Consider the following 12,213-nt stretch of genomic DNA (forward strand, 5'->3'; position numbering starts at 1 on the left):
GCCAATGTTGTTTGTGATATACATAAATGATCTGGATGAGGGCGCTGTTGGTCTGATCAGTAAGTTTGCAGATGTCATGAATATTATTAAGAGTAGTAGAAAGCATAGGGGACTGTCAAAGAATACAGGAAAATATAGATTTACTGGAAAGTTGGACAGAGAAGTGGCAGATGGAGTTCAATCCTGGCAAATGTGAGGTGATGCACTTTGGGAAGTCTAATTCTGGAGCGAACTATACTGTAAACTGACGAGCCTTGGGAAAAGTTGATGAGCAGAGAGATCTGGGAGTTCAGGTCCATTGTACCCTGAAGGTTGCTGCACAGGTGGATAGAGTGGTGAAGAAGGCAAATGGTCTGCGTTCCTTCATCGGACGGGTTATTGAATATAAGAGCTGGCAGGTCATGTTAAAATTGTACAAGATTTTGGTTCGGCCGTATTTAGAATACTGTGTACAGTTCAGGTCACCACATTACCAAAAGGATGTGGACGCTTTGGAGAGGGTGCAGAGAAGGTTTACGAAAATGTTGCCTAGTATGGAAAGTGCGAGCTATGAAGAAAGGTTGAGTAGGTTAGGATTTTTTTCATTAGTAAAAAGGAGATTGAGGGGGAACTGATTGAGGTCGACAAAATCATGAAGGGTATAGACAGGGTAGATAGAGATAAGTTTTTTCCCCAGGGTGAGGGATCCAATAACGAGTGGTCATAGGTTCAAAGTGAGAGGTGAAAAATTTAAGGGGGATATACGCAGCAAGTACTTTACACAGAGTGTGGTAGATGCCTGGAACGCATTGCCAGCAGAGGTAATAGAGGCAGGCCCGTAGATTCATTTAAGGTGCATCTGGACCGATGCATGAGTAGGTGGGGAGCAGAGGGATACAGATGCTTAGGAATTGGGTGATAGGTTTAGACAGTAAACACTGTCGGCTCAGGCTTGGAGGGCCGAAGGGCCTGTTCCTGGGCTGTAAATATTCTTGGTTCTTTGTTCTTTTGTACTGACATGTTGGACCATCCCATCATTGAGGTTTAGGGTATTTGTACCAAGCATTTGTGGAACCTGTGTCTTTGAGGGGTGCAAATTGTGAAATTGAGGGATCTTTGTGTAACATCTGAGCTGTAAGTGGAAAATTAAAAGATTGAATGAATTGATGATTCAGTATTGAGATTTTCCTTTGTGTTTTCCCACGCAGAAAGATTTTGCTAAACAAACAATAGGTTTACTTAAAATAAATGAACAAATGGTAATTCTGAAAAATAACACATGGAAAGGAAGTCTATTCAATCAGGATTGAAATGAATCCAAGTTTGATAAATGATAATACCTCCACATTTAGAATGAGAAAGGCAGTAACTTAGAAACATACCAGAGAAGTAGTTTAAATTGAGATTTGCTATTGTGATACTGGTTCTTAGTTATAAAGAAGTGTTTGTTTAGTTGCTTTATCGTACTGGATTAGTTGCATTTTGTTGAATTCTTACTCTGCCAATGACTGCCTAATAATAGTAACATTTAGTTACTCATGGTTTAGGATCAAAAGCTACTTGAATCTCTGCCAGTTTTGTCTCTCTTCCCATCCCATGAATTCAGTTGCTATTCATGTAGACACAGGATCATCGGGTAAATGATTCTGCTGCCAAAAGGCTAGGGTTTCTGAGACCTGAGCGGCCACTGACTATGTCAAAAAGAAAGAGTCCTATTCATTTGAGTGCAGCAAGTTCAGCCTTAATGCTTTTAAACTAACTCTCATGACTGAACGAATGATCTGTAGGAATTTTTAGACAAAGTTCATCTCCCATTTGGGTTGAAATGCTGTTGCTAGAATGTGTAAACCCAGCTGCAAGAAATTCAAACAGATGATAATAACTCAATTGTGCAGCAGTAAAATCTGTACTCTGTTCAACTCTACTGAAGGCAAAAGTGAGGACTGCAGATGCTGGGGATTAGAGTCGAGAGTGTGGTGCTGGAAAAGTACAGTAGGTCGGGCAGCATCCGAGGAACAGCAGAATCAACGTTTCGGGCAAAAGCCATTCGTCAGGAATGATTCCTGATGAATGGCTTTTGCCTAAAACATTGATTCTCCTGCTCCTGGGTTGCTGCATAACCTGCTGTGCTTTTCCAGCATCACACTATTGACTCAACTAAACTGAATCCAATTGTACCTTTGCTTTCCAATTAAACTGCTGTCTTGTATTTTTCTCTGGAACCTCCCCAGTAAACAATGCTTGGTCTTGGACTGATAAAGCACGTGACTTATCCAGGAGTAAATCTTATCTCTTAACTGCATTTTGTAAAGGATTACTATTGATGGAGATAAGAGGAAGAAAGAGCAGGAATGATGATACTAATTTGACAAGGTTCGACATCCAGCTCTTTGGTCCGTTAATTGTCTATTATAGTCCACGTAAAATAAAGAGAAACTCTATTTATTATATCCATTAGAATGTTTAGAGATTGCAGAGTGCAACAAATCATGTCAGGTATTTGCAACAATATTTTATTTAGCATTTTCTTTGCAAGTCATAAAAAACAGTCAGTCACAGTTTTTATTTCAAATTTACATAAGACAAAGTACTTCAATGGAACGAGGCTGGGCAGGTAGCTTTAGGAATTGCATTAGAGCCTCAAAAAATGGAGTTTAGAGCAACCTATATATCCACTATGGGTCAGTAATGGTAGCTCCTAACTCTTATCTGTGCAGAGCTGATCTTGCACAGCTAGATGTGCTCAATACCTCAGTGTTGTCGGTAGTTTCAAGCCAGAAGCAAGGGTCTACATCCAGCTATGGATTTTAGGTCCAATAATGAACTGACCCAACGATGAAGGAAATGATTTTCTCACTCAGGGAGGAAATGGCCTAGTGGTTTTATCACTAGACTATTAATCCAGTGATCCAGATAATGTTCTGGGGACCTGCGATCATACCCTGCCATTGGCAGATAATGGAATTTGAATTCACTTAAAAATCTGGAATTAAGGGTCAAGTGAACCAGATGTTTTTCTGACATTCAGCAATGGTTTCATGGTCATCACTAATATCATTTAGGGAAGGAAGCTTTCATCTTTACCTGGTCTGTCTTCATGTGACTTTGGACCCACAGCAATGTGATTGACATTTAACTTGACATCTGGGCAACAAGGGATGGGCAGTAAATGCTGGCCTAGCCAGTGACGCTCATGAATAGAAAAAAAAATCTAAGCTTCAAAAGAATGAGGTGGTTCCAGCTCCCTGGGGTGTCCCTATAATGGGAGGGCACACTATTTTTACCAATTAGAAAATATGTAAATGTGAGGGGTACTTGCTAATGCCTGTCAGGATATCCCGCCACTTGAGAAAAATAATGGGGTGACTACTGTTGTTTCATTGACTCCAAAACCGCCTACCCTGCTGCCCACAGGGTCACCTAGTTGCTTTCTAATTAATAGGCTTCACTCTATTTAAATGAAGCACTTTCTGTGGTATTACACTAACTCTGCAACAGTTCAAATAGTGTACAATATAATTTTAACTAATTAATTTTATGTATATTGAAAGATCCAGCCACAGCTTCAGCATCTGTCACAATGTTGTTAAAATTTCAACATAAATAACAAGCAAGCAAGTTAACTTTAGCACAGCGATGTGTTAATATGTTTATGTGCCTCCCTTCCAAATGAGTCAGAAATGGCCAATTTTCTGCAGCAATGGCAGCATGAAAGTGAGACACAACTCATTCTTAAGTGATTCTCTACATCATTCTAATGCTTTCTTTGATCCTCAAATCCAATATTAAACTTTTGGAAGTCCGAACCAGCTTCATAGAGGGATCTTAGATTTTTGTGGTGCTATGATCACCATTTGAGGACTTTAGAGAAGATTTCCATCCATTCAATAAAAGTATAGTATTGCAGATGCTGGAGATCTGAAATAAAGATGGCAAGTGCTGGAGAAATGCTGCAGGTCTGGCAACATTTGTGGAGAAAGTGTTTCGTCAGCACTTATTTTTATTTTATTTCCCCGTCTAATCCTCGTTATGATCATGAAAAAAAGTGTGGATTGTTCATTGACTGCACAGTTCTCAAATACAGGCAAGAAAGGAAGCAAATGGAATGCAGTAATCTGCATTGTGGGGGAAGGCAGATCATTTTAAATAATAATAGGATTAATAGGGAAGGTTGTAGAATAGTAACTTGTCTTCATCAATTTGAACTGGGATCTTCAGACATGTATGATGCTCTGAGTACTGGTGCTGAGCAGCACTGGGGTTACCAGAAGGATAAACCAAAACTAAGTTCTCAGGATTCCACACCCTTCAAGAACGCTTTGAAGGAAATTATTCCTACATTTTATTTCTCCACTCACATACCCACACCACGCAACAATTTATCTCGCTATACACGGAGCATATGACTGGAAATATTGCCCTTTCTGTGCACTAGGGTCTAACATTTCATGCAATCTAACTACAGGCCAATGCTTTGGTCACTGAGTGAGACTTAGTTGCTGCTTTTATGGTGCCTCTGATGTGAAACAGCCAAAAAAAACCTGAGTCAGTATTTGCAAAGTAGAAAGTAACCAAATTGTTCTTTAAGTGGGGAAGTTGAAAGTTGAGAGGATATGGTGGTGTTGACTGCTGCAGACAGCCTGCAGAAGAAACAGGACTAAAAGGGGTCCTGTTTGATTTAAATAATGCAAATTCTTTACAAGATAATCTAAGAACACAACATCTTGACTTAAAGGCAAATGGACAGAATGCAATCATCTAGCCCTGGTGCTTTGGTGTGGAGCTGGCTGAGCTCCCAAGTTTGGAGAAACATGTCCTGGACGTTAAAAAGGAAAATTTCTATACCACATGTGTTCTGCTCCCTTATGGCGACTACAAACAAAATGCTGGAAATACTCTACAGAACAATGCAATGAGAAACAAAAGCTAGCATTATTGTTACTTCATAGTCATCATGAGAACTATACGCTTTCCTATTCCTTTCAAGAAACATTGTTTCTTGCAAAAATTTTAAGGATCAAGTGATCATGAATGTATAACATCTCAAACAGACCACTAATTTGAAAATGAATTTGCATTATTTTCAATGGAAGATGCGTCTGACCAGACAGAAACCAAGGACTTGTGCTTGTAACTGGATGAAGGGTTGGTGATGATGTAAATTCTGCACTACAATCAAATCATTATTTCTGGAATTTACATTTAGAAGAGAGCTACTGATGTTGAAATAGAGTAAAAATTACCTATTGTGCAGTGCATTTGGTTTGGACTCAGCAGAGAGCAAATGCCATTTTCAATGTGTGATCAGCATTTCTAACAGAAAATCTATCCAAACAAACAATTTCTGGATTCTGTTGATTTAAAAATTCCTGATGTTACTAATATTGACATTTCTTTTGCAAAGCACTATGAATAAAAACCCTTGTTTACCCATAATGCTGACTGAAGTCCGTCCAGCCAAATTGTGATGTGTTGGATAATGAATACAGACTGCAGCTGAAACCTACAAAAAATACTTTGAACATTGTAACTATTTCTCCTGATGAGAGGTGGGGATATTGATTAAAATATGTACAAATATGTCATCTCATGCTTCCTATTGTCAATTACACAACTAATGAGAAATGTAATCTCTAATCTGATTAATGGTATGAACATCCCTGTCTGCAGTTAGTTAGAACTATACTAACACAGTCCTGACGATTTCCCCTTTGAACAACACTTTCTAATCTGGATGCTTTTTAATACACATGCTTCATCAAAATGTTCAATTATAAATTGTTGTGATTAAAAGGAATTTATAAGAATTGTACAGCAAAGTAACATGAATTTCCTTTTCAGCTGTGTCAAGGGGATGAAGCCTGGACAGGCATTTTGTACTCTGTAACTGATGTGACAACATACAATTTGAGCAGAAATGTAGAGCTGAGAGGTAACCTGCAGTTGCAGAGATCACACAGAAAACACCCAGTTTGACGGTGGGAATGTTAGGGGGAATGATAGGCCATGTGTTCATTTCAGTAAAGTGTTGAGTGGTTTCCAGTGAAAGGCTCCAGCATTATTGAAACTGCTTCAGTGTAGGAGCATGTGCAGCGCTTCTAAAGGCAAAAACTTTTCATGTCACTGTCATATCCATGTGGTCTGGTTAGGCTGGGAGCACTGTGGTTATTTATCTTCATTCAACAGGATTGCATATTGCTTCATCTCTCTTCACTCCAGAAAAAGAACAGAAAACAATACAACATGTTAACATTAAATCTTACTGTTTGACTGTCAGAGATATACTGTGACATGGGAATAAAACAAAGCTGAGTCTGCTCTGCCACGCAGTGGGGTTGTAGTTGATCAGCACCTCAACTCCATTTCCTTGCCTTTACTTCAAATCCTGAGAGTTCTTTACTTAAGGTTTATTTGTGGCATAGATTTGTATGAATCCTTGGTCTGTTAGGAACATCTCAATAGGTAAAATATTCTCAATTATCCTCACTGTACAGAAAACATGAAGTATCTGCTTTTAAAAAAAAAATGACAGCCACCAAAAGAACACACAAGATTTTGAATTAATCAGAGGAAAGGATTTTAAAGCATCTTATTTTGGGAAATTCAAACTGTGCCTGATTCTAAAGTTTTTGAGCCACCATTGTTATGAAGATGTGGGTGTACTGTACCTTTAAGAGAGTTAAAAGCTAGCAGTGACAGCACCAAGTGTTCTCAATAAGATAAATGTAACATGTACTCCAGCTACTGGGGTAGCTAGGGTAGCTGGTTGCCTGGAAACAACAAAACAGATTTGAATTAGGCCAATCAGTTTAAATTATACCCCCAAAAATACTAAACTCCGATCCAGTCTGATTTTAGTAAACTGACAATCTTAAAAGCCAATGACACAATCGAATACTTTGGGGGTATAAGACCAGGGAAAATTACACAGTTGGGAGGAGAACTGCCAAGCCACTAGCATGTAAAATGACTGCCTGAAAAATAGCTCTCTTAAAGATACTTTTATTGATCAGTAACCTGGGAAGCAGAATCTCCAAGAAGAAGCAAAGAAGATAGATATACAGAGAAAATTGAAAGCTGCCTGGATTTGAGATAAGTTTTGTTTTGTAAATCTTAATTGGGGGTTTTATCAGACTAGTATTATAGAGGAATAGGTTTGAGGAAGGAGTTGTAAGTAGTTGTTAGTTAATTATTCTCTGTTATATTTAAAAAAAATAAAGTTGTTAATTTTTACTTTAAATAATTCTTGACCTCTCGAATTTTCACAGATTATTGCATGGAACAGATCTTTTCAGTGTTGCTGGTTTTAAATAAGCAGGCGGGTTTACCCTGTAACACCACAGAACAGCAGGATATCAATGTAAACCTAACAGTACGCATTATTAACAATCATACAGGTACCTTCATTTTTATTGAATACTGTTAACTAATTTGCTGCAATCAGTAGCAGCATCTCCTTGGGTATTGACTAGATCTGGTGTATACACCTGCATTCAGTATAGATTCAGACTGGTACATGTGCTTGGTTGTATCTGGATCATGAATCACATAAATGTCGCTGGCTGCTGTGTAAGTCCAGTTCATTAAATGTGGAATTGACTGTAATAACTGTGGGAAGATCATTGTTGTAAACTCCATCTAATTAATGAATAAAGTTAGAGAAGGAAACTTGCCTTCTGGTCTTCCCTGTATCTAGATCCACAGAAATTGGTTGACGCTTAAATGCTTTCTGTAATGGCTTCCAAGCCATCCTGTTCAAGTACAATTGGAGATGGCCAACAAATGCCATTTTTGCCAAAATAACCATGTACTATAACAAAACATCAAGGTCTGAAATGATAGTGTGTGCCTCTACAAAGCCATTTTGTTACACGATTCCTCGAAAGCATTTTAGTTCCCTAACCTGGTCATTGGGCAACTTCTTCTCTCCATTGACTCCTTGTAGAAGCACAGTCTCTTCTGGCACCTTCTGGTCATTCTTAACTTCCACAACAACATCGTCATGAACATCTGTCCGTGTGCTAAACAAAATCGTTTGTTAATTTACCAATGGCAACCTGGGACGGCCTGACATCAGGTTGGAACCGAATATTGTGCGGAGTGAGGAGCAATGTGGAACATTGAACATGTACGAGTTTAAATCATCCAATCATATGCATTTGCAACAAATTATACATACATACTAAGCTACGTACTAAATTAGTTTATTGACACGGTCTCTGACATACTCTTGTACATCATTCATATTCATTGCTCCTTTCTCAAACGCACGTTCTGTAAAGACTATATTTATTTATTTCCTTTTATTTATAAATATGGGTTAAAAAAAAACTACTTTAAACCAAGGGGATTATGCAAAGAAATGGCTGCAATTTTAAAAATAATAGCCGACAATCATATTTTGATTGGCTGTTAACCAGGAACCTCCTGGGGCCACTGCAACAGAGAAGCCTTTAGTCTGCGAAAAAAAACTTCTCTGCTTTTTCTGTGTGGAGGTACCAGAAAGTGTCTAGTAACAGCTAAGTGGCTTCCACTTACCTTCTCAAAAATCCCTGTTGAAGAAGGAATAAAACATTGGTTGAGAATTTACTTTGTCAACGAGTGAAAGACTGAACATCAGTATGCAAAGAACTAAAAGGAATTGGAACAAACTTCAAGGAGCAGGAGAGTCCACCCAGCCTTTGAATCTGATCTGCCATTCAATGTTTTCTTCACTTACTCTCTGATACCTTTAAACTCTAGAAACTTATTTATCTCAAATATATTCAGTGACTGGACCTCCACAGCCATGTGTGGTGGTGAAAACTGTGGTTTTTTTACCCTTTGAGTGAAGAAACTTTTCCTCATCATAGTCCCAAATTAACTTCTCCGTAACCTGCAATTTTGTTCCCTGGTTCTAGACTGCCCAATCAGGAAAACACCTTCCCTGGCTTTAGTCCTTTCAGCTCTGTTAAAATTTTATACATTTTTAACAGATCTCTTTGCATCCTTCCAATTTGTGAATTTCAACCAATCTCTCTTCTTAGGACAGTCCTGCTAACTTTGGTATCAGCCTATTGCTTGCTGCATCTATCTGTCTACTTCCATTGACTTGTATACAAAGGCACCCACATCACTTTGTACATCCACACTTTCAACATATCACCATTTAAATAATACTGTTCTTCACAGGGTAGTGTACATAATCACATAGCCACTTTGTACTGTACTGCCCTCACTCAACTTCGCCAAATCAAATTTAGACACCTTTGCCTTCGACTCCTATTCCCTACTGATTTTGTGGAAGAAACAATTCATCAATTCCTGTGGTTGAGACAGGTGCAGTCGAACTGTGTTTTCCCAATTTAGTTTCCATTTTCCAGCCTTAGTATTTGTTTTTGTCTCTGTCTATCAGTGAAAGGGGACATGAATTGGTAGAGTATGAGTTAAGATAGTAATTCCTGTTTCCTTTTTGTTATTGATTAAAGACTATTTGTTCACAACTAAATTCTTTACTCGTTGATTAAGTTCAGAAACCTGATCATTTTCTTTAAACCTGGTTTCATCACTCAGGGGCTTTGGATAGTCTGAATTTTTTTCACATTTCACAACAACTCGAATAGCGTGAGTTTATTTTGAAGACTCTACCCCAGTTGGTTGTGACAACATATTTTCACACACATCCTCTCATATATACACTCCCATAAATTTATTTTTGCTCACACATATATTCACTCACATCCACTCTTACAAAAGCTTGGAGACTTACATGTCTTGTTTCCCTGAGCGACCACAGGGGATCTTGCCTTTTTTGTACAGGAAGTACAGGATCGCACCCAGGAACGCAAGAAGAATGATGCACACAATGATGATGACTATCAGCATTCCACCACTGCTCCCCCTATGAGTCTTCCCTGGATAAACAGAAGGCTAGATGAAGCACAGGTTGCTGACACAGAGAATTTTCACACAAAACACTGCAACTCTTTAATAACGGGGGAAATTCCACTCACTCTTATTTACCGCTTGCTGACATTTGAACTTTTCTTCAGCCCGTTTTGTCTACTCAGATTCTTGATTCTTTGTTGATTGTTATCAATGATGCTCAATTCAAGAGGAAGGATTTGTGATTTTAGACTCTGCATAAAGTTATACAGCATGGAAACAGATCCTTTGGTCAAATTTGTTCATGCTGACCAGATTTCCTAAATTAATTTAGTCCCTTTTGCCAGCATTTGGCCCATATCACTCTAAATCCTTCCTATTCATGTACCCATCCAGATGCCTTCTAAATGTAATTGTACCAGTCTCTACCACTTCCTTTGGCAGCTTGTTCGATACACACAGCACCCCCTGCATGAAAACATGGTCACTTTTAAATCTTCCCTCTCTCACCTTCAATCTATGTTGTCTAGTTTTGGACTCCCCTATCCTGAGAGAAAAAAAACATCTTGGTTATTTACCCTAACCATGCTCCTCATGATTTTATAAAGCTCTATAAAGTAATCACTCAGTCTCTGTGATGCTCCAGGGAAAATACCCCCAGCCTCTCCCTATAGTTCAAACCCTCCAAACTATTGTAAATCTTTTCAGCACCCTTTCACATTTCACAAGATCTTTCCACAGAAGGGAGACCAGAATTGAATGCAGTTTCCAACAGTGGTCTAACCAATGTCCTGTACAATCACAACATGACATTTCAATTCCTATACTCAATGCACTGACCTATTAAGTCAAGCATACCAAACATTGTCTTGATTATGCTGTTTACCTGTGACTCCACTTTCAAGGAACAATGAACCTGAACTCCAAGATCTCTTTGGCAACAGCCACCCACCTCCCCTACTTCCGTAGGACCACTTTAGCAAAATGCAGCACCTCACGTTTATCTAAATTAAACTCCATCTGCCACTCCTTGGCTCATTTGCCAATCTGATCAAGGTCCCATTACACTCTAAGATAACCTTCTTCACTGTCTACTACACCATTAATTTTGGTGTCATCTGCAAATGTACTAACCATTCCTTTATATAAATGATTAGAATTTTAATATAGATAACAAAAAGCAGTGTACCCAAAACTGATCCTTGCAGCACACTGTGGGTCACAGGCCTCCTGTGACTAAAAACAACAACATTATCCTCTATCTTCAACATTCTAGCCAATTTTGAATCCAAATGGCTGGCTATCACGTGGATTCCGTGTGATCTAATCTTGCTAACCAGTCTACCATGCGGAACCTTGTTCAATGTCTTTCCATTTGGGGAAATATCCTTCTTGCTATAATGTTGTCCTCTTCCAATTTAAGAGTGGAATTGAGAGCTGAAGGCATCTGGGGCTTCTAGTAGGAATCCAACTTTTGAATTGAACTGCCTTTGAGCAAGATTTCTTTAAAAATTGTAGAAATGTTACATTGCAGGAGGACATTCTGTCTGTTGTGTTTGCACCAGCTCTCCAAATGCACAATTTGCTGAAACCAAATCCTTTGTTTTCTTTCCATAACCCTGTATTCCCTTTGCTTTTAGATTGGTCTTAATTATATTTCAGTTGAATCTGCAACTTCCACCTTTAGGCATGTTAAGCACTTGCTGTGTCATTTTTGCTTTTTTGTAAACAGTTACTTTAAATCTGTGCCACTTTGTTCTCGATATGAACATATGGATTGATGAGTAAGGAAGAGTGACCATTCAAGGCCTTGTTAATGGGGCACAGAATACAAAAAGAAGGAGGTTATGCTAAACTTATATTGGATACTGATTAGACCTTAGCTGCAGTATTCTGTGCAATTCTTAGGAAGGATGAGGATACACAGGACAGAGCAAGGAATGTTTACCAGTACAGTTCCAGGGATGAGACATTTTAGTTATGAGGATAGATTGTAGAAGTTGGCACTTGTTGTCCTTAGAGATGAGATGGCCTAGGGGAGCTTCAATAGAAAGTTTCAAAATCTAGGTAAAAGATAAAGTCACCACAGTTCCTGAGTACTACAGGGCTGCTTTCATTACAGAGAAATTTTTGCTGGTGAGCTTAACCTGAGGGTTATCAATCCTCAGATGAGGGGGTGAGGTTGCCAAGGTGGGACATCCATGATGACCTCCGCCAACATGTGAATTGAGCCCACACTGTAGGCTTCACTCTGCTCACAAACCAGTTGTCCAGGTCACTGACGTACAGCAAGAGAAATGGAAAGAACAGGTAAGGTAAAAAATCCTACTAATAGATCGACCATCAGAGGGCACAGTTTTGCAAACGAAG

At 38.8% G+C, this 12,213-nt stretch overlaps 1 protein-coding gene across 2 annotated transcripts in view; it reads right to left on the reverse strand.

Moving 5' to 3' along the window:
* Positions 1-2,471: 2,471 nt before the first annotated feature.
* LOC132829626 (cell surface glycoprotein MUC18-like) overlaps positions 2,472-12,213 on the reverse strand; it is a 197,576-nt gene continuing 187,834 nt past the window's right edge. The window contains exons 14-16 of one of the 2 annotated variants that reach the window (XM_060846939.1): positions 9,728-9,872; positions 7,883-8,000; positions 2,472-6,187 (exon numbers count right to left, since the gene is read on the reverse strand). In XM_060846939.1, the coding sequence (XP_060702922.1) occupies positions 6,155-6,187; positions 7,883-8,000; positions 9,728-9,872 (296 nt within the window). In that variant the 3' untranslated portion in view covers positions 2,472-6,154. Of the gene's footprint in view, positions 6,193-7,882; positions 8,001-9,727; positions 9,873-12,213 lie in introns of both variants that reach the window. The other variant, XM_060846940.1, reaches the window with a different exon arrangement.

This window comes from Hemiscyllium ocellatum, chromosome 29, assembly GCF_020745735.1.
Source record: "Hemiscyllium ocellatum isolate sHemOce1 chromosome 29, sHemOce1.pat.X.cur, whole genome shotgun sequence".
Taxonomy (NCBI): domain Eukaryota; kingdom Metazoa; phylum Chordata; class Chondrichthyes; order Orectolobiformes; family Hemiscylliidae; genus Hemiscyllium; species Hemiscyllium ocellatum.